Below are 23,910 nucleotides of genomic sequence, written 5' to 3'. Positions count from 1 at the left end.
TTCCCCAGATATATCACTCACACACAAACACACACAGGCACACACACCATCCTTTTACCCTACAAATGAAGAAGTAGCATGGGGAACTCACCCTAAAATTAGTGCTGAAAATATGAGGGTAACATCGAGCCACTAGAAGAATGCACTTAACACATTTGCAAAGTAATTCCGGCGTATCCACATTCTCAAGAATAGACTGTAGGCTGGTCATTACAAGCTTAAAAATTAAAAGTTGCAAATCATAAACTTTTAACAAAGTAGGAAAAGAATTAAATCATGTTGTCTGCTAAAGATTACATCTAGCACTGATTATAATATCAAAGTAAATATTGCTTTAGTTCAAAAAAACTGGAAACATTTCATTCCATTAAACTGTTAGGTTGAAAACAAATACTTTTCTCTAATATCTACCAACATTATTCCTTTAATATTAATTAGACTAAATAACAAACCTTTAGGTTATTTGTTAAGTGTTCTGTTTGATGCCTGAAATGTGACTAAATTTCAAATACAAAAAAATTAAGATGTGCCTAGGAGACTATTTTCTTTAAAATATGTTTATTTTTTACTTAATAGAAATCAAACTTATAGAATTTACTGTTTTAGAACAAAGTTTATATAATATGCTTCAAATCAGAATGACTTAGGATTAGACAATAGCATATACAAATGACATGCAGATCATGTTACCACTACATGTATAAGAATCTGAAGGGGAAAAAAGTACACACTTCAACCGTTTTCCACAGTAGTGAATATCTGGAAGCTAATGGTCATCACTTCGAGTACTTCTCGCAATTGCAGAGGCCAAAGGTAGCTTGTATTAATCTCATGATATCTCAAATTTAGCAGTAAAATATTTATACAAGTTTTTCTTTTCCTGACATATTCCAAAATATATTCATTTTGGCATACTCTGTATTCTTTAAATAAATACAGGGCACACCACTGAGGAATATTTTGCAGTTGTCAAACACCATTCCCTTCCCTCAAATAAAGGACTGTTAAAATAAAAATGTTACAAATGTGAGAAATGCTAAAATTATAAAACCATCAATTCTGTAATAGCCAATGCTGTAATCCATATTCACACAGAATATCAATGGATGTTAAAATGTTTCAGTGAAATATTAGTGAAAACCAGGATATTCCCTGTAATCCTTGTACTCTGAGAGAAGCTGAGACAGTAGGATCACAAACTTGATCCCTGTCTAGGCAACTTGGTAAGAGGCTGCCTCAACAAATAAAAAAATGGGCTGATGTAGTTTAGTGCAAAGACAAAAAAACCTAAGCCTTCAAAATGGGAAGCTGTAGTGCTATCTCCTGAACTAGGTGATCAAACATTGCCTGCCAGAGTAGATAATTTGGTATTATGCATCTGCTAGTGTGAGATTTATTAAAAATAAACCTATGAAATACTTGTGCCCAAAATGTTGAAGTTGACTCTAGTCAGTAGGAAACAGTAAGGTAAACCCGAAGTACAACATACCACAAAATAAGGGCTACAAAAAAAAAGTGCGGTGAACTATTCTAAATTAAGACATTAAAGAGGTATACCTCCACAGATAATGTTTGATTCTGATGAGTTGGAGCTTGAGAGATTTAAAAGTCATGTCACGGACAATTGCAAAAATTTTAATGTGGACTATATATACAGTAAAATTCATTTTCTCAAGTATGATTACAATATTTTTATTACATAAGACCAGACTTATTCTTAAGAGATTCAGTATTGTGGGGTGAACTGTCATGATGTATATATAATTTATCTTCAACAAGAAAGTGTACTGTGGAAGCAAAAGCACTGTAGTAAAATGTTCATCAGTGAGGGGTGGACCATAGCTCCAGAGCACACTTACAAGGTCCTGGGTGCAATGTCCAGCAACCCCTACTCCCTGTCAAACACAGTTATTAATACATCTATGTGAAATATAAATGAGTATCATTGTATTAGTCCATATATTTTCCTGTCGATTTGAAATTTTTCAAATTCAGAACTGTTCACGACAGGAGAGGTTGGTGCACATCTATAATCCCAACATGTACAGAGCTGAGGCAGAAAGACCACAAGTTTAAATCCCATCTGGGCAATTTAGCAAGATCCTTCCTCAAAATAAAAAAATAAAATCGGGATAGAGATGTAGCTCAGTGGTGAAGTGCCCCTGGGTTCAATCCTCAATACTGCAAAAACTAAAAAGGGTAATGTTTACAGTATAAAAACAATATGCCTAACTAGCCCTACAGTAAGCATGATGGCACATGCCTATAATCCCAGCACTCAGGCAGCTGAAGCAGGAGGATCACTTCATATTCAAGGTCAGACTAAACTATATAGTGTGTGCCTGCTCAAAACAAACAAACAAATTGAAAAAACTTCAAATTTTTCCTAAAATTTTCTAAGAACCTTTATAATCAGGGGAAAATGCACTTTCCAAAACAGAAGAGTTTCAGGGAGACAAACCTTTTGTAAATGGGAGAGGGACCAGAGAAAAAGGAAAGGGGCCATAAAAAGAATCACAATGTACTACATACATGTACCACTCGACAATGAATGTAATCATTATGTATACAAACACTTAGTAATACAAATTTTTTAAAAACAGTCATTCCTTACAGGTTTTATAAAATGCTAACATCCCAATCTTTAAAAACATTACCCCAATAAAAACCTACTTAAAATCTTGCTAAACTGAAAATGAACTTCTCAATACATTCACTGATATTTAGTTTTTGTCTCCCTCAATATACTTGAAAGCGTCTCCTGCCTTTATCTCTGAGAGGAGCTCCTAGTTTCAAATCTACAAATCACTCTAATATTAAGCAATTTTAAAGGCTAGCTTCTGGAAAGTGAAGACAGAAATTTTTTAAACTTAATGTATTATTTACTCATACTCAAAAAGAGAAGTTTAATGTATGTCATATTCACTACACATAGATGTCACCTCTATCCTCAATTTTCTTCCCTCAAGCTTCTTCCAAGGACATGTTAAGGACAATCTTCCCCAGTATAACATCAGTTTTCCCCCACATCTTACCTGCATAACAGATGAAAAGGCTTTCTTTTCTCCTACAGTCTCTAGTGCTTTGTAGGTGGCACATAAGTAGAGGAGTTTAACTTCATCTTTTGCAGATGAACTAAATTTGCTAAAAATCCATTTGAAGATCTTCTCAGCCTCATAGCTCAGAGAAGCACAAAGAAGGCCAAGACAGCAAGCTCCCTCTTGTCTCAACTCCTGAAGCAATTTGCTACTGTGTTTATTTAAATGCAAATGAAAAAAAAAAAAAACACATAAAAGACAAAGCTTTCAAAGAGGACAGACAAGAATGGCACATCTTCTGAAAAAAGGTCTTAGATGTTATTTAAGTTCAAATTACATAAAAGGCTGAAATTTTATCCACTCTTAAGTACTGTATTCGCTGTCCTACAACACTCCAAACTACCTTTGTCAGATTTTTTTTATAAAAGCAGTTATTAGCAAAAAATAAGGAAAGATTCAGAAATGCTAAAATCCAAGATTCAAATTCCATTTCAAACTAAATGATTCATAGAAATGGGCAGAACAAAATTGGATACACAGGGTTGGTAACTATATTCTATATAATATGAAATCTAAGTATTTAGAAATAGAATATGGGACTGGAGATTTAACTCAATGGTATAAGTGCCTGCCTGACAAGCACGAAGTCATGAGTTCGATCCCCAGGACCAAAAACAAAATGAAAATAAATAAAAATAAAAATAGAATATGGCAATAAATACATCAAAAGGATAACACAGCATTTAGTAATAATAACTATATAAAATGAAACCATCAAAAGCCAGTAAGATCTATAACCCGCTAACTGTGCATGGTTTCCAACATTACAATTCTTTAGGAATCACTCTGTACACCTAATAAGAATCTCAGAGATTGTTTAAATCCACTCATGCTCAAAGGAAGCTCCCTTTCACCACTACTAACAATTCTGAAAATCAGTTGGTTTATTAACTGCATTCAGTCATGCCTTCTTCATCAAGAGTGTATATCACTGCATACGTCAGTGTGAGATTACTTAGGTTGGCACATTAAAAAAGAAAGAAGAGAACAGAAGAATTTCCAATCAAGTATTAGATTCCATTTGTATTAGACAATAACTAATATGTATATAATACGGATTATACACAAGGACTTAGTAAAATAACAAATATGTTTATAAACAAAGGAAATGAACATCAGTTGTGAAATTTTTAGTGATTTAAATCCACCCATATTAATTACTTACCTTTCATTAAGCACATCATGTACAGCAGCCAAGATATTATCCAACTGTTTAACTAGTACCTTTAAAAGAAACATTAATAAAAACTTTAAATTACCTTTTATGAATTACATTGTACATAATTTTTACTTGTCTTCCCCTTTAAATTATAATTAAACAGCATTTAGTTTATTTCCAGTCACTAATCAGCATATATCAAAACTGTCATGTTTTTCATCAGATTAAGAGATATTTATTCACAGGAAACAGAGTTGCAATCATCAATGAAAAATAAACTAAAAACTTGTTTTATTCGAAATGCATTTTCAAATGACTTGATGGATGGAAGGACAGACAGAGATATAATAAAGTAATATGGTAAAGCAGCAATGACAAAACTTAGATGACAGACATGAAGTCATCTGGAGTGGTTTAAAATTCTTTCAACCTGCTGTATATGTACAACTTTTCATACTAAAATTTGGAGAGTGGAGTCAGGTGTATAGCTCAGTGGCACAAGAGCCTGCCTGGCCAAGTACAAAGTCCTGAGTTCAATTCATGGTACTCAAATAAAATGAACAGTTAAAAAATAGAAAAAAAATTTGGAGAGAGAAGTTTACTTTGAACCAATGTTATCTGCCTCATTGTACCATTCTTATTTATTTTCAACTGAATTTCCCTGTCATTTTCTTAGACTTGGCCACCAGACCAAACTTAAACAATAAAATGTGTGAGCCTATACTCTCCATTTTATGTATTTTTAAAAAGACAGAGTCTGTCCTGCAACATCAGAGGAAAAATTCTGAGGACAGCAGGATTATCCATAAAATAAAATATGCTAAACATTAAAAGCACTTTATTTGGACATGGTGTCACATGCCTGTAATCCCAGCACTCGAGGCTGAGGCAGAAGGATCATTCCAAGTTTGAGGCCAGCCTGGGATTCACATTGAGTTTTAAGGCCTGGCTCGACTACATAGTGAGACCCTGTCTCAAAAAAATAGATAAATAAAATCAAAACAATTCACTGCAGCAGGTACCAATGTAACTCTAACAATGGATAGATAAGTCATACACTGAGTTCTACATCAATGTAACATAGGCCCAATAAATGTGAAGCAATTCCTAATTGACCTCAGAAACAACTCTTCCCTTCAAAAACCACTCGAGGTAACTTTAGTTTATTATGGTAACACAAACATTTCAACAATTCTAAACATACTGTACTCACCAGCTTATTTTCTGGTTGCTGAATAAATTCTTTCAACTGCTTTACAGTAGCCAGTCTTCGGTCTCTGTCGTCTTCCCGGGTGATCCTCCGAAGAAGATTTGACAGTCGAGACTCATCTGAATAAGACATCGATCGCTCTGCAAATATAAATATTTTGCTTATATTTTAGTATAAATAAGCATAGAAAGTTTATAGCCCAAATATTTTTAAACATATCAAAATTCATAGTTCACCAGAAAATAAAAAGAATTCCTTTCACTTCTCAGTTCATCACTATATACACCAAGGTATAACAGAGGGCCTGGCCCTAAACTTACAGGCTCCAAAAAAGACTTTTTGAAGTAAAGAATGAAATCCTAAGCAAACTGAACATCTCTAAAGGACCAGATGAGAAAGAAAAAAAGCAAAGTTTAAAAAGAATTTTCTAGCTCTTTTTCAACATCCAGGAAGAGAATGGATACTGAAGTGAGATGGTACATGCTTGTAGTCCCAGTTACTTAGGAAACAATGTAATGTGGGAGAATCATTTGCGTCCACAAGTTCAAGACCTCCCTGGTAACGGCAAGACCATCTCAAGAAACAAGAACATAGCAACTAAAAGAGAGAATGAGTAGATACAAGTAACTTTTAGGGACTAAATCTCTATTGGATATAAACAAGATATAGGCTTCTACTTTTCACTGAAGTATCCCACTATGGAGGAGTGCTCTTGTGCAATTATCATCATTTTTGTAGGACAAAATTTTAGTGACCACACATTCAGTTCCACAGATATCTGTCATTCACTATATGCAAAATATGCCTAAAGAAAAGTGGCAAACCGGAACCTTTATTCCATTTTTTTCACAATAAGAACAAATATTCAAACAGTGCTAGACACTATTAATACAATAAAAATACATTTAAGGACCAAACTGTTCAATTTTTTAAGCAATTCTATTTATCATGAGTAGCCAAAAATATGTAAACAACAAAGCATATGACAGTTTCATTTCTAAGGCATTATATTAAAAAAAAAAACTGATAACTATTGTTAGGCTCAACGGCACACACCTATAACCCTAGCTACTTGGGAGAATTAGACAGTAGTATCACACACTTGAGACCAACGTGGGGTTACACTGTGCCTTAGTAGGACCCTGTCTTAAAGATTTTTTAAAGGGCTGGAGATGTAGCCCAACGCAAAGGCCCTGAGTTCAATTCCCTACAAAAAATGGAAAGGGAGCCAGGGATTTAGCTCAGAGGCATAAGCACCTGTTTGGCAAGCACGAGGTCAAGTTTCATTTCCAGTACCCAGGAAAAAAAAAAAAAAAGAAAAAAAGAAGGAAAGGGAAAGAGTGGGGAAGACTATCCAGTAACAAAAGAAACTACACCTATCAGAAGGAAAAGGATTTTAAAATCTCTGGCCCATAAGTACTCTGGTAGAAATGGACATCCAAAATGTCATTAGGCTATCAACTAAGAAATACCTGTTCAATGTATGATTCAGCCAATGCATTACTGTGAACTGGTAATAAAGAGGAATTGTACTAGCTTTAGAGTCACTTTTTAGCTTCTAAAATACAGTAAATCTAAAGCTATAATCACTCTATTAAGGAACAGCACGGGCTTTTCTTAAGTCATTCCACTTCTGAACTCCCACAAAAAAAATCAGTTTTTTTAAAGTCATATTTTAAAAAAAGGCGTTGTACACAAAAATGTTCACCAACATACACATAGGGGAAGGGGTATCACAATCTATATACCCAAAAAAGCATATAAATCAAAGTCTAAATTTCATACTGAGCTTTATTAATAAAATATTAATTAATCCTGAATTTTCAAGGTACTTTACCTACACAGTAGCACCTGCGTTACAAGGCAGACAGTGGTATGGGTACATTTAACTACAGAGAAAAGTCCCATTCTGTATACAGGACTTGCTGTATACACTACCCATTCAATACTTGTAATAAGTAAGGAAGGCTTTTCTTTAACATCTTATACAGTCTTCTAAAACCTTTCTTGTGGGCAACAGTCTGCGGGGGAAAAAAATGTGAACTTTTACTTGCATGTTTTACAGATCAGTGTAAACTTATTACTCATGAAATAAAGCATTCAGGATAAGAGACACGGGTCTTAAGAAAAAACAGAAAACTCTGTGGAGGTATATGTGACTGGTCCCAAGTTTTGTGAGCCTTACCCTGTGATTTCCTCATGTCTTTGGTGGCTAATGCACGACTGCCATGCTGAACACTGGTGAACTCAGGGCTGGTCACATTGTTAACCCTCAGCTCTTGCCCCAACGACTTCCGACCATAAGTATTTTCCCCAGATCCTCCATTGACACTGTAGCCACCTAAAAACAAATTTTATTAGAGTTCTTTATTTCCTCTATCAATTCTTGGCAGTTCAGAATCTTATTATCCATCCACAACAAGACCAGCTTTCATTTTTTCCTACCTTTTCCCTATGTTGCCTGCCTTAAAATAATTTTGATTCCTCTATTGGAATATAAGAGAAATGAAAATTAAATTGTTAGATCTTTGAAAACTAAAATGTTTAAAGTCTAGAGGAGAGACAGTAGTATAACACATTTTTAGCAAATATACTACACATGTATTATAGGTATCAAAAAATAAAGTGGGTATATGTATGAAGTGTTCAGAAATAATTTCATTCATTACCTATATTTTAAATGTACTAGAAGAAATCAAGAGCTGGGGAAAGGAAGGAGAAAAAGAAACAGGTATGTTAAAAAATATGTCTCCAACACTAAAGGAGAAAAAGTACACACGTACACACGTACACACACACACACACACACACACACACACACACACACACACACACAACACACACATATATATTATATGTAAGTACCCTTTTCGTCATTCTGTATGTCAGCATGGACTCTGGTATCATCATGCCTTTGCCGAGACACCACAGCTGAATTTGAAGGTTGCAGTCCATAAGAAGAACCACCCCTATCTCTAGATGAAGAGTATTTTAAATTATCTGGTTCGGCTGATGCACTATCAGTTCTGTAAAAAGAGAAAAGCGAAAGATTAGAACTTTCAACAAACATTTTAATAACCAAAATCTTAAATCTTTCTGTTATACAAGCCTCTCTCTTCTTCCTATATTTTATATTCAATCATTATTATTACATATAAGTACTCTATTGTCTAATAAGTTATCTTTCAACCAAAGAGACCATCAATAGATGAACTGCCAAGTAGTTAGTCTCTTCTATTCTAAAGACTCATTCAGAAATAGGATTACAAGGATTTGAGTAAACCAACTCATCCTACTTTACTAAGGACTTTACTGGTACTGTAAGTCACCTGACACAGACAAAATGGGACAATTGGTCAGTCCGATCCAATATTCTCTTCCTATCACAAGATTTTAAAAAGTAATTCTTCCTACTAAACTTTCCTTCGAGGAGAGGGCTAAGGAGTTAAAAAACAAAAAAACCCATAGCCTTCCTAGGAGTAAAAATACTGGCACCATGTCAGGTAGGAGCAATGTGTTACCAAAGTATTTTAAAACATTGTCTTTACCTCTTAATCAAATCCTTAATTTAATTATTTCTTGGAAAAACAGAATATTTGAAAGCACAGTAAAATATAAGAACACAGCAACTGTAAAGATTATATTTATGCAGTGCAATACTAAACACCTCACTGAAGATAATGTAAAAGAGAAACAACTAAAGCTACAAAGTGAGGAAATAAAGTTTTAAGAAAATACAACATCACAAACCCAATGAAACTCAATCTCAAGTCTGTGATCCAGTTTATTTGTAAGTATTATATAGAATAATACCTGATACTTGGATATTAACAAATAAGTAGTACAGTCCAGGGTAAAAATCAACATCCTAATCCAAGTATGAGCACTTATCTGTTCTATTCCTTAGTGTCCTCATCAGTAAAAAATAACCAAGCTACAAATTTTCTTGTATTACTGCTCCAACCACCAACAATCATAAACTGTTAAGAAAAAACAAAGTATTCTATTGTAGTACATGAAAAAATGTAAATTAGTTGCCCTCCTATTGATTCTCTCCTGATAATAAAAGCCTTCTAAAAAAAAAAAAATCACTTCTTTATTTGTTAAAAACATCTGAGCCCATCATCATTTTTGGAGAAGTTTAGGACACCAACAAGGGCAAAAAACTATCCTATTCCTCAACTCTAATCAAATCCTCAAATTTCATAGCCCTCCTGCCTTGTGCAGAAAAGACAGCAGTTTATATACATATTTTAAAATGTATCATCTCTTATTTGCCCCAAACCACAGAAATACTAAACATGAAATTTTGCACAGGTTCAATCAGTTGAATACCTTGATCTCTGTACTTAATGCAATCACTCTGGAGTTTGTTTTTTTATTAGAGGGGGACTGAGACAGGGTCTCGTTATGTAGTTCAGGTTGGCCTTGAGCTCACTATGTAGTCTAGGCTGCCCTCCAAGTAGCAGTGATTCACCTGCCTCAGCCTCCAGAATGCTGGGATTGATTACAACAGGCATGCAGCACCACACCCAGCTGCAACCACTGTTAATACAGAATGCACACAACAGGTCCTATTACACTTAGATTCCTAACTAGCCTAAGTCTAAAGCCCAATTCTAAAAGCTCTGAATCTGTAACACATCTAAGGCCCTTCTCTTCACTTATTCATAGACAAAGTTAAGTACTAACACTTAGAAAAATAAAACCTGTGGAATTTCAGGGAAAAATATATGAGGCTATTTTTGTAAGTATTCTAACTCCACATGCATAAACAATCAATGAAAGCATAAGAACTTTTAAAAACTAATGGAAAGACATTCATCACATCCCTAAAAATAACGTATTACATGTGCACCTATAATAAACCAAACATCATCACTTTCTCAAAGGGGACTGAAGGAGACCTAGTCAACTTTTCTGACAAGTTTTGAACTTGTCTATATAAACGGCACCTACTACAACCTGGAAACATAACTTAGTAGAAAATAGTGGAATAAAAAAAATGACTAATTTTGAAACATAAGGATAGTCATCTACTAGTATGTAAACATGCCTTCGTTTCCTGTTTTTATTATGTTTACATGTCACATTCGCTATCCTTACTCTTAAGAGTTAAATATTTGCTTCATTTCCTGGTGACACAGTAGTAACATAAGGCAGCAGAGAATACAGGTTAAAAAAAGATCTGGGCTCAAATCCCAGCTCCGGCGCTGAAAAGATACACGTGCTTTGCACAAATTATTTATCTCCATGCCTTCCATAAAAAAGAGGATAATTTATATCTAACATGTAAGACTGTTGTGAGGCTTAAATAAGAAAATGAATTCTTAAGAAACAGCCTGCAGGGCAAGTTAAGAGTTGGTAAGTCGTAAAACAAAATAAACTCAAGGTTTACAATGTAACAGAAAATTAATGTACAAGTACCTCATGAGCATATGAATACAATCAAAAGTTTTTATATTCAATGTACAGCAGCTCACTTTAAATTCTTTACTGAAGAAATTAAACGATTTATGCTATCAATAAATTCCTAAGATGCATTTGATTTCAAATTAAACTTGTAAAACTAGAAGCAAATTCCAAATTTGTTAGAAATACAAGTTTTTAAATCCCATGCACAAAAAAAAACTAAGGATTTTTTCCCCAAAGTATTAGGGTTTTCAAAATATCTGCTCAGACAGAACCACAATCTCAGAACTGCCTTAAAACTTCCTAGTTGCAAATTTCTCTCAACACAAACTGATCCAAATATTTTACAACCAAAATTAGAGCTCTAAGTGTTGTGAACCCAAAAGCACAAAATGGCTCAGCTTTTATATGAAGGTTTTATTTTTATAGTATCTAGACTGCTTAGGTCTCAAACACTAAAATGTTGGGCAGTTAGCACCAAGATCATTCCAGTCTAATAAATAGGAAACTGTTCAAGAGTGAAAATGAGGATTTAAAATGAGGCAATCAACGGCACAAAATAGAAAATGCATATCTGAACTCCAAGAGACAGGCATAAATGTTAGGCTAGTTAGTGAAGAAGGGCTGAAAAAGCTATTAAGTGCTAGAATCAGTGTCTCACTTTAGTGAAAAAAATATCGTAAGGTTAAATATCCTGGCAAGGATCCAAAAATACCTCCATAGCCCCTTTAATACTCTAAAGCTATTATGGAAAGAAAAAAGAAGAAATGCATAAATTTCCCCAAAATGACCAAACTGAAGTTAAAGCCTGATGTACATGCCATATGAGAGGTAAGTTTCTAAAGCTCATACCTCAAAAATCGCATACTGTATAATATGGAGCCTTTGTGATGTTTTGCATCAAGTCAATCTGTAAGACAGTAGTTACAATATTAGTGAAGACAGTGGGTTAAAACATTGGTTGTTCATACATGAAGCAAGTATCATTCATGGGTTAGGTGCTTTTAGTTGAACTAGAGCCACCTTGGGTCCATATGCGGAAGCAAAAATTGAGATGAAGTTACTCTGTGCCTTAGAAAATAAAGAACCTTAAGATGGCAACCAAAAACATTTTGGTGCATAAGAGATTTTAAATGTTAATTATAACACACAAATCACATGCAAATATAGTTATCACTCATTTTTGTTACCTGTACTTAACAGAAAAAGTAATATATTGAAGTCATCTGTTTTAAATGACCCAAATCTTCATACAATGCACCACATGTTAAGAGGACAGTAAGTATATCCTGACTAAATGGTCTTAGGGTCCAGTTCATATAAGCACTAGAACGCACACTACCAATCCCCAAAAAAAGCCTTCTCTGAAAAGTGTAAAGTTAAGGGATTCCATAATGAGAGGCATTTCCACAAGGCACCCAGAAACGACTTGATGCAAACACCACACCTTGCAGTGCCACTAGAATAACCACCACAGTTTCAAATTGCTTTCTCCTAGGCTTACTAAAGGATTTTGCACTTTTGGTGAGATCTAGTTTTTACCAGATACAAACCAGGAAATGAGACTTGCAGCTAAAAGCCAACGAAGCACAGATACTTTTATTCTATAAAGCTACATACTCAAAGACAGTGTTACTGCCACAAAGTAGATGGTAGAATATGCTTGAAGTTTTTCCTATTAACAGTTAGCACTGTTTCAAAATGATTTACCTTTTAAAAACAAATCCAATGTTATTGCAGTAATATCTCTTACTCACCTGGATTCAGTTCTGATTTCATGAGAAACAAGAGAAATGATAAAACTATGCATAGCCTTGAGCTTTGTGCGCATCACTTTTATATGAGAAATAGCTATGTCTAGGGCTAAAAATTCATTTGGGAGGCTTTCAGACTTTATTATACAAACTCTTCTCACAGAAAACATTTTGTTCACATTTAAAGAAAAACAATTTAATCATTTTGTGTCTAAATTACAAATGAGGCTAAATGTTTTACAGTACTGAAATATAAAAATAATATGATTTCTTGGTGAAATTTCCTTAGCTAAGTATTAAGAACTATCGTACCAAATCTCCATCAATTTACAAGTTCTTTAAGAATTTTTCATTGTAAATTCAACACTCACGTAGGTTACTAGGTTAATGAAAAATATATTTAACTCTTCAGAAATTACAGTTTTACCTTTCTCAAATAGAGTTCTGGTTTTTACCTGAGTCTTCTGGATAATAATCTCTAAATCCTTGAACTATCATCTTTAATGTGTGTTCTTGTTTACAGGGAGACTTGAGTCACATCAAAAGTTAACAATGTCACTTATGGTGGAAGCTTTGTGGTATACTGATCAACTATATTATACTGATCAACTATATCTTCAGAAGCTAGTCACAAGGGTCAGCTGTAGGTTCAAGTTGGTGGGGGGGGGTTCTTGATAAAAATCTCTGGACACAAACACTGGAGCAAGTACTTGAACTGTCAACATCCCGTGAGTACTGTCACACAAATCAATACCAACAGGAAAACAATGTTATTCATGATTTCACAGGGAAAAGACAATTATAAGCTCTATTTTCCTAGATTTTGCTCTGTGTACTTTGACAAACTTGACTAATATTACCTTGAATACTTTAGTGACAATAACATAACCATAAATATAAAAACTTTCAGTAAGTTCTTCTGGTGAAGTATGGTCTTTGGAAGAAATCATCTTGGGAAACCCCCAAATTTGAAACTAGTAGCAGAACAAAGAAGTTCCCAAATTCAAACCCAGCCTGCGAAGCTTGGCAAGACTCTGTCTCATAAGAAAGAAGGCTGGTAATGTAGCTCAGTACAAAGGCGTTAGGTTCAATATCCAGTACTACAAATCAATCGATCAATCAATCACTGTGCATACTCTAAATTTCAATGTTTCCAATTTTTATTATCAGGTTCAGCAAAATAGTAAAGATCTAACACCATCACAATTTATTTCCCTTTCAAGACACCGGATACTTCTCATTAACAGACCTCTAATTAAGATAACCAGATGGAGTCATATACATCTGCAATCTCAGCACTAGAGATGTTGAGGTAGGAGGATTCCCGTGAGTTCAAAGCCAGCCTGCACTACATAGCTAACAAGACCCAGTCTCAAAAAAAATCTTTTTTAGACCAAGCCAATTACTATAGGAGGGCACTGCATTAGATTTCAACCTTTGTTTCATGTATACAAAACCATCTTTCTGAGAAAAGGCTGTTGAGCTCCTCTCTTGCTTATACTCTTTTGTTGTCTACCTGGACCAAGGCCCTCTATGCTGTGCATTTTCCCTACACAGAGTTCTTCCCTTTCCAAAATACATGTTAAAATTTCTGCACCTTGCTCCTTCTCCTAGCACTATCAATGAATGATCTTATTTTCTCAAGAAATGAAAAGACTTTTTAAACAGCACTCCAATAACAAGAGCTTTTTTTCGCTCCTAAAAGTACTTACAGAAAAGTTACCCAAGTAGTTTACTAATTTCGTCTTAAGCACCAGTCTTTTAGCACTTACTATTTTACAGGTAACTGAGGTACCATTACTGAACTAAGGTTGTCAGGCATCCAACACTGCCAGCCAACTCCTTTCCAATAAACCAGACTCAACTACAACTGCATATCCTTGCACAATGGGAAATACCTACTGAAATAATCTGAATTCCTCTATTCTCCCTTTTATCCATCCAAGGAATGCCTTTATTACTCTTCTGCATGTTGCAACATCTATCACTTCAGTACTACTGATCACATTTTAACATACAAGCACTCTCAAATCTTTCCTTGTTAAAACAAAATTTAGAGCCTGGGATATAGCTCAGGGCACAGCACCTGCTTCATAAGTACAAGGTCCTGAGTTAAACTGCTAGTAACCAGCCACTCCCCAAAATTAGCTTCTTTTTCCTTCAATAAACCTAATTCTCCATGCTTATATCACAGCCAAATTTCTTTAAAAATTTGGACCAGAAAAGTGGTGCACGCTTGTAATCCTAGGACTCAGGAAACTGAAGCAGGAAGATCACTGCAAGTTCAAGACCAGCCTGGGCTACAAAGTGAAGTCAAAACCAGCCTGAACTACATTTAAACCCTCAAAAAGACCAAAAAAAAAAAAAAAACAACTGTCTTCCTTTCACCTTCACTCACTCACCCACTGCAATTTGGGGTCTCCTCTCAGCACACACCATCCCAACTGCTTCTGCCAAGGTAGGAACTGAATTTTTTGAACTTGTCTCTAAAATAACATGATTTTTTTTTTTCAGTTTGTCTTTCACTCTTTCAGCAGCATTTTAAAGTTGTTTTGTTTTAGTACCTTTAATTCCTATGACACAGCAATCCAAATAGTCTCTTCTCTCTTTACTTCCTTCTTTAACCACCTTGGTGTTTGAGGTCTTATTTCAGTAACATCTGTCAAACCCTTTAAACCTCCATTTAAGAACTTCCCTATACCAAGTGGGAACACTTAAATCCTGGGTAAACCCAGTTAATCAATAACTGGTACTAAGCATTATATTCCCAAGTCCTATAAAGGCAGTGTCAACATATACTAACTAGCCCTTCCTTTGCCATTCCCTTCAAATTCCAAAATATTGTTCCAACATCTCCCTTCAATAACATATCCATACCTAATTCTTGGGCTTGATTTCCTAGGACTTCATATCTTTTCGAAGACTTCCTCTTGTGAGTCTACCTTTCTCAGTTATATCCTTCCCTTAAAACATATAAAACTGCCTCATGTCTTCATTTAAAAATACAAATATACATACACTTTTTAAATGAAAAAAATAAACACATCAAAACAGAAGCCCACAAGCCCACATTTCTCAACTGACTGATCTGCCTTTCATCTCTTCACCTCTTCTAGCCCCTCAACTCATACTGACCCATGACTCTTGGCAAATCTCACCATGACTCCAGGTTGCCAAACCCAATATATATTTAAGGCTTCAATCTACTCATTCTCTCAGCAGCTTTCACAGGACTGTGGAGTTTTGCTCTGCACAAAGCTGACTTTCAGAGACATAATTATGCTGAGTGAAAAAACAAAACCCTGCTTTTAAAAAGTACAGCCCAAGCTGGGTATGGTAGTGCATGCCTGTAATCCCAGCACTTGGAAGGATGATCACCTCAAGGCCAGCTTGGGATCTATAGGGAGTGCAAGGACAGCCCAAATTACAGTCAGACCCTGTTAGAAAAAAAAAAAACGTGTGTGTGTGTGTGTGTGCATCACATGATGCTGCAGACATGTAATCCCAGTACTCTGAGAGGCCAAAGCAGGAGGCTCACAAATTGGAGGCCAGTCTGGCCAACTTAGTGCTGGATTCAATCCCCAGTAAAGAACAGGTCCTGAGAACATTGACAGCAAGTGGATTTTTCCCTTCCTGGTCCACCTTTCTCAGGCCTCTCTCACAGGCTCCTCTACAAATCGGTCAAACAAAGCTCCTCAAAATCCTGACTTAGGCCCTCTGCACATCCACCTCATTTGTCTTGACCCCTTCAATCCATTCTTACAACAGTGTTTACGATATGTGTGCCACCAACTCCCTGATGTTGATCTCCATCACAGATGTCCACCGAACAGTTTAAATGTAACCTCAAGTCAGGCACAGTGGTATGTACATACCTTCAGTCCCAGCTATTTGGAAAAGGCAGGAATATCACTTGAGCTGAGGAACTCAGAGCCAGCCTGAGCAAGACAGTAGATCCATCTCATAAAAAAAACAAAGTTCTAAAATTCTAATGTCGATGTTCTCCAACATAGTAACTGTATTGGGCTCCTCTGCTCCCAGTATCTCCATTTTAATAATAATGCCATATCTGATATTTTCTAATAAATGATACTACTTGTCCAGATACAGTATGTCTCACTTCTAAACCTCATCTCTGTCCCATTACTTCTCCACAATGCACAAAAATAATTACCATAAGACACAAATCTAATGCCATTCCCACCACTCGTATTCTATACACTGTTTCCTTCAATGTTCCATCCATTTCATTCTACCTTTTCAATACCTAGAAATAATCACCTTGCTTAGTCCCTACCTGTTTGAAATAGCCTTGTCCATGCCACTCACCCTGACTTTCTCTTTATCCCTCAAGCCTCAACTTTCATTTGCAAAGCTGCTGATTCCAAGGCTATTTGTAGGAATCTCCTCCTATGTGTACAGAACCATACAGTCTAGACATTTCCCTTAGTTTTTAAATCATCTGAAATGCTTATTAAACTATGTTCTGCTGAGAGACTAAAAATATAGTACCAGAAGGGTAGGATCCTGTAAGCTGGCTTCTTATTGTACTTCATTGTCTAGCTGTTGTTGTTGTTATGTAATAGACAACTAAATGATTGGCCAGTTATCACTTTCTCTGACTCTAGAGTTCAGGTTCCTAACCTAACCCTAACATTTCTACAAGATCAACTTGCAACCCATACTTTCTCTCCAAAACTTTCTATTAAAATCATCAATATTTTGGGTGGGGTATAGGCTCAGTGGTACAGTTACACATGCATGAGGTTTTGGGTGAGTCCCAAGCACAAGCAACAGAGGACAACAATATTTTCTACAGGAACCACTTACAAGATTTACAAGACCATGTATTACAAGAACACTGACTAACAGATAGTTCCAACTTTATGCATATTTAAAATCTAGAAACATATAAATTGCTCCTTATCAGTTATAATTTCCTATAAAAGGCAAAAAATAAATCTGTGATTCTTTAGACTTTTATGGCATTCAAAGTATGCCCCACACTAGTTTACACATTAGTAGTTACAGGCTATTCTTAAATTTGCTCCCTTGCTTGACATGTTACTGCCAAAGGCAGGGGACACTACCTTGTACCAGTCACTTTTGGAGAAAAGACAAGAGTGGCTGCTGCATGGAGAAGGGAGGTAGTTTGAACACGCATGGTGGCATATGCCTGTAACTGCAACATTCTTTGAAGCTAAGGCAGAAAGATCACAAATTTAAGCCCAACCTGGGTAATTTAGCAAGACATTGTTTCAAAATAAAAATGAAAAAGGACTGGGGCTATAAATTCAAAGGCACTGGGTTCAATCCCCAAGACCAAAAGAAGAGATGGTGACGGGGAAGGGGGAGGTATTGGTTCTTTACAATTATTTAAACTGACTAAAGTTTTGTCTTTTAAAAATTTCCACAACTGGGGCTGGGGATTTAAGCTCGGTGGCATAAGTGCCTGCCTTGCAAGCAGGCAGTCATGAGTTTGATCCTTGGTACCGATAAAAAAAAAAAATTTCACAACTAAAATTTAATCCATTCATAATCTTGAATCACACTTTTCTGGAAACAAAAAGAGGCCAAAATACAGAAGGGGAACTTCATCAATATATTTAAAAGCATTCTGGGTTTTTAAAAGTCTACTTAATATCCATTTTAAACCTTATTTTTGTGCAAAGAGCACTATTAACAAAATGGAAAGACAAATCACAAAATCAGAGAAAACATTTACAAATCACATAAGGGTCTCATATTCAGAGTATGTGAAGAACTATAACAGGACAACCAAACTTTAGTCGAAGACCTGAACTATCAATTGTCAAATAAAAGACAAATGGCTAATAAGCATCTGAAAAAAATGTTCAATATCATGATTAAAGAAATACAAATCAAAACCACAAGGAGAATCTACTAGACACATTCTAAGTCAAGATTTAAAATATGAAATTTCTGACATCTGGAAAAAGTTTTTGTAAGGATGAATACAGGAAATCAAAGCCCTCATATACTGCTATTGTGAATGTAAAATGGTACAGCCACTTTAGAAATCAGTTTGGCAGTCCTTCAAAGCTCAGAGAATTATCAAACAAAGAATTATCAAAAAGATCAACACAGAACATACCCATTCTAACGTATGTACATAAAAAATTGCAAACACATGCTCAAATTGAAACTTGTATATACAACTTCATACTAGTCAGTTAGTCAAGAGATATTAACTCAAATGTTCATTAAATAGAAAACAAATATAGTGTATGTATATATATATTATTTTACTACAAAAAAGGAATAAAGTCTTGACATAAACTACACATGGATGAACCTGAAAAATATCAAACTAAGTGAAATAAGCCAGACATAAACAGCCACATACTGGATAATTCCATTTATATGATTAGGCAAATCCACAGAGAAAGTAGAATTGTGGTTGTAAGGAGCTAGGAGAAAAGCGCAGGAGGAATTTAATGGGAAAAGTTCCGAAATTAAAATAGTAATGATGAATACACAATATCATGAATGTACTTAACATCAATGAATCGTAAGGTAAATTTTAGCAGGGCATGCCTGTAATCACAGCACTGGAAAGGCTGAAACAAGTGGACAGCCGCAAGTTCCAAAGACAGCCTGGGCTTTACACTTGAGTTTAAGATCAGCCTGAGCTAAACAGCAAGACTCTGTCTCAAAATAACAACAATAAAAAGTATACTTTATGTGCATTGTATCGCAATATAAAATCCTTGTTTATATTCTTAAAAAGTAGTAGTAAACCTATGACACACAGGCTGTTTGTATCACTGAAGTCTCTAAAAGATTCCCCATCCCTGGTATGAAGGGGTGGGGGGGACAATGGTTACCAAAGCCTAAAGATACAAACTGACTATAAAAAGACATAAAGAAATTTTAGGGGAACTACTATAGCTTGGTTGTAGTGGCAGTGGTTATACTACTCCACAAACTTGTCAAAATTGAAAACTATGTAGTATATAATTTATATCTCAGTATGCCTGACTTTTAAAAGTAACTTTGAGCTGAGAGTGCAGCTCAAAAGCATAGTTAAAGCACTTGCCCTATATACCCTGGATTTCATTTACAGCACCCCACAAAAAAGGTAAATTAAATAAATATCTCTCAGGGCTGGGGATTTAGCTCAGCGGCATAAGCACCTACTTTGCAAGCGCACAGTTGTGAGTTCAATCCCCGGTACTGATTAAAAAAAAAAAAAAAAAAGTGGCACATTTACCTCATTGTGATAATTATGTAAAAATAAATTAATAAGTAAATCTTTCTTTACAGTAGAAGTGTAAGTAAAAAGAGCATTTATTTTTAATAATTCAGCATTTCATGCCAACCATATTTAGCCACTCTTAAATGGAAAAGCAAAAGTGTAGCAGCGGCTTAAAGTCACTGTGCTTCCAATGAAACCAAGGACTGCTGGTATCTGAATAAATTAATTAGGCATAAACAAGCAGGAATGTAAGAATTGGAAAGGATCAACTCAGGCATGGTATAGAAAGAAACACACAGTAAACTGTCACCTACACTAATACTAAAAAATTCGAAATTTTTAACACAACTTTGTGTCAATACCTTAAAAAGTCTATACAACATTTTATTTTTAAAAAAATACAGGCTTTTAATGTTTTATTGCTTATTTACTTTGATAGCTTCTAAAACTGTAATTAAAGTCACTTTAACTGGCCACAGAAATAATCCCAAAAATTAAGAACCAAAGCACTAGATTGGTAAAATTAACCAAATATCATGGGCACTGTAACTGTCAGGAGAGACATCAAATCTACTGCTAATTTAAGCATTTAAGTATTCTAAAATTCTCTACCTCAAATGCATAATAAGTTCACTTTACTAAGTACTGAAAATACTGAGAATTATAAAATCTGTCTTTATTCTCCAATATAAATGCAAACTCAGTATTCCTTTAACAAAAATAATTTAGCTTATGATAATTATTCACTTAAAGACAACCACCACTTTGATTTGGCTTTCTTGCCTTTATTTTTACTCAAAAAGAGATCTGGTTTTAGCTCTCATTTGTATCACCTTGTCTTCTTTTGCCAGCAAGTCCAAAAGTACTCGAGAAGCATCCCATTTGGCCTGGGAAACTGCCATGACTGAAAGGCAATCTCTTATACTGCAACTTCCACAGCAGAAGAACAAAAAGACTCAAAGTCTACAAAGAAATGCTCCCTCTACCCTCAAGGATCTCCAGTTAAATGCCAAACAGTCCTTTCAGAGAAATTAGGGGTCACATAACTACAATGCTAAAAGATGAATCTCTAAATAAGATTGGACCTCACTAAGACAGGCATACTTTGTAACATAAGAAATGTATACAAGTTCTGAAAACACACAAATAATGATTCTACAGTTACTCTGATACAGTTCCTCCAGTTAACTAAAGTCCCTCCGTACTGAAACACGTACAAGATTCTCTAACAATTACATATTTTAGATCTTTCTTTCAAAAATAATCCTTAAAATACACTGTGATCTCTTAAAAATACTTATGCTCTGTATTACATAACATTACCACTACTTTATTTTTAATTTATTTATTTTTATTTTATGGTGGTGCTGGGATCAAACTCATGACCTCAAGTTTTGCCAAGCAGGCACTTACGCTGCTGAGCTAAACCCTCAGCCCTTTTACCACTATTTTAAATAGGTGAGACTGGTAAGTAAAAATGTCATAAAAACTCACTTTAACACATTAAGAAAAACATTTAGGTATCTGCTTTTAAAGAAAATTTACTTAAATTAGGCATCACTGTCACAATAAGGAAAAGTATACTCTATAAATGCTGAACAGCTGGCTCATGCCTGTAATTGCAACACTTGGGAGCCAGAGGCAGAAGGATCACTGAGTTTGAGGCCAGCCTGGGCTACAAAGTTAGTTCAAATACCAGTCTGAACTCCATAGCAAACCCTGTCTCAAAAAAAGACAAAAAAGAGCTGTGCATGGTTGTGACTGTCTGTAATTCCAGCAGGCAGGCTGAGGCAGGAGGGTCTTTGTGAGTTCATGACCAACCTGGGCTACAAAGTGAGCTCAAAACCAGGCTTTACGAGACCATCTCAAAAAGGCAAAAAAAAAAAAAAAAAAGACAAAAAGAGCCCCCAAAAAATTGAACACTAGGAGACAACATTCTACCTTACAAATACCTTTATATTCCATAACATGCATCACATCTTTAAATAACAAACATGAAAAGGCACTTACTAAATTCTGTTTTCCACACCAATGACTCTACAGAAAGGAAGACACTACCAGAAATAATCTGGAGACTGTTTTCAGATTATACACAGGATCACAGTAATCAAAAAATAAATGCAATTCAAGGAAAACCTAAAATACCTTGGTTCAGTTTCTAACTTTGTCAACACACTAATACTAAGACAACAAGTGACTTTTTAAAACGGACCGCAACCCCTTTGAAGAGTCCTAGTAGCTCCTACAGAACATATCTCCTTAAGTATTACTAAACAGGAAACATATTTATAGAATCACTGTCAAACACCAACTTCATAAAGGAACATGATACCTGCAATCTGATAAAATACATATGATAAATCCTCCTACTTAAGCACTGGCATCTCTTTTGCAGAGATGTTACTGATACAGGCATTTTCTACTGCTTAAAAATAAAAAATCTCAGATTGCAAAAGATATGATAAATCAACCAGCTTCAAAAGATGGCTTTTTAGATAGTCACTACTAGTATAACTGTATTAAATGAAGGCAGTTTTTGGTAGCTACTGAAAAATGCTGGTAAGCAGCAAACAGGACCAGGAAAAGGTACTCTCACTGTGCTCAGCAGCAGCCATGAATTTACTGAGGTATTTATACTTCACATTAAGTTTAGGAATGTATAATCCTAGTAGTCTGGGAGCACTGAGGCAAGAGGATAGCACACTCAAGTCGAGCCTTGGCTAAGAGACAACTTAGCAACGCCCTGTCACAAAATAAAAAAATAAATAAATAAAATAGAATAACATGGGGGTGTAGTTCAGCTACAAAGACCCTGAGTTCAATCCCCCTAGTATATTTTAGGATTATTGTTGGGGGGGGGGGTATATTTCAAACTGAATCATAAGTAAATGCCACAAAAACTCTCACATTAGAAAGATGTGAATACTAAGTTAGCTTGATTTTATGCTTCTACATTACATACATATATCAAAATAGTACATTATACCCCAAATGTGTACAATTATGACATAAATTAAAAATATTAAATTCAAGCGCCTGCCTTGCAAGCAGGTAGTCGTGAGTTTGATCCCTGGTACCGATAAAAAGGAAAAAGACAAAAAAAAGGGGAGGGGGGCTGGGGATTTAGCTCAGTGGCATAAGCGCCTGCCTTGCAAGCAGGCAGTCGTGAGTTCGATCCCTGGTACCGATAAAAAGGAAAAAGACAAAAAAAAAAAAAAATTAAATTCAGGTGTGGTGGTATACATTTGTAACAACAGCATTCTACGAGCCTGAAGCAAGAGGATCCCAAAATCAAGCCCAGCCTAGGTAATTCAGAGACTTAGTGAGCCCGTAGTACTGTGCAAAGACAGGTCTAAAATTGAAAAATAGAAAAGGAGCTTAGTGCAAAGCCTTTGGGTTCAATGGGGACGGGCGATGTAGCTACAGAGTTTATAAACCCCATCCTTTTTTTTTTTTTTTTTTTTTTTTGCTAATTTTACATAAAATACACTTTAATCAGATTTGAGATCTATTATATGAAGTACTTTTAATAGTACCTCCCCAAAGACTTCACTCTGGACACGTCAGTCCTCAATGCTCAAAAGCAGGTGACATCACTAATTGGCACAGTCCAGTTGGCTTTTCTCTGTATAACTTTTTCAGGATTCTAGCATTCTCCCTAATGCTTTAGTACATTAAATTGCACACAGACACACTAAAGAAAACAATTCATAAGTTCTTAAATTCTAACTTTAAATAAAGTGAAGCAAAATACAAGTTACCTTTTAACTTACTCTTTTAAGTGCATTTGTGAGTGTCTTTCAATATACCTAATAGTCACAAACATTATTTTTGCCAACTTATAATTTTAGCTGGTATCAGTTTTTTTGTTTTTGGCACCAGAAACTGAATCTAGGACCTTGCAACTGCCAGGGCTTAAATGTGTAAATAAAGAGATGAAGGTGGGATATCCACATCTATGCTAAAATTCCTTATTAGCAAAACAGCTTAATGGAAGTATGCTAGAAAATGCAGACAGACCCATTATGCCAGCAAGCAATTCTATTCACACCACATTC

The 23,910-nt window shown here is 35.3% G+C and overlaps 1 protein-coding gene across 5 annotated transcripts in view; it reads right to left on the bottom strand.

The window, feature by feature from the left end:
- Nucleotides 1-23,910, bottom strand: part of Smg1 (SMG1 nonsense mediated mRNA decay associated PI3K related kinase) — a 99,004-nt gene that overhangs the window by 61,050 nt on the left and 14,044 nt on the right. For 3 of the 5 annotated variants that reach the window (XM_063226614.1, XM_063226616.1, XM_063226617.1), the window contains exons 2-7: nucleotides 8,333-8,493; nucleotides 7,653-7,808; nucleotides 5,471-5,607; nucleotides 4,264-4,322; nucleotides 3,036-3,249; nucleotides 92-217 (exon numbers count right to left, since the gene is read on the bottom strand). In XM_063226614.1, the coding sequence (XP_063082684.1) occupies nucleotides 92-217; nucleotides 3,036-3,249; nucleotides 4,264-4,322; nucleotides 5,471-5,607; nucleotides 7,653-7,808; nucleotides 8,333-8,493 (853 nt within the window). Of the gene's footprint in view, nucleotides 1-91; nucleotides 218-3,035; nucleotides 3,250-4,263; nucleotides 4,323-5,470; nucleotides 5,608-7,652; nucleotides 7,809-8,332; nucleotides 8,494-11,731; nucleotides 11,790-23,910 lie in introns of all 5 variants that reach the window. The other 2 variants (XM_063226618.1, XM_063226615.1) reach the window with 2 other exon arrangements.

Source organism: Cavia porcellus, unplaced genomic scaffold (genome assembly GCF_034190915.1).
Source record: "Cavia porcellus strain 051 isolate PalLab524CR breed Dunkin Hartley unplaced genomic scaffold, mCavPor4.1 scaffold_16, whole genome shotgun sequence".
NCBI classification, from domain to species: Eukaryota; Metazoa; Chordata; class Mammalia; order Rodentia; family Caviidae; genus Cavia; species Cavia porcellus.
Note: the sequence above shows the minus strand (reverse complement) of the source record. Positions and strands in the feature narration are given on the sequence as shown.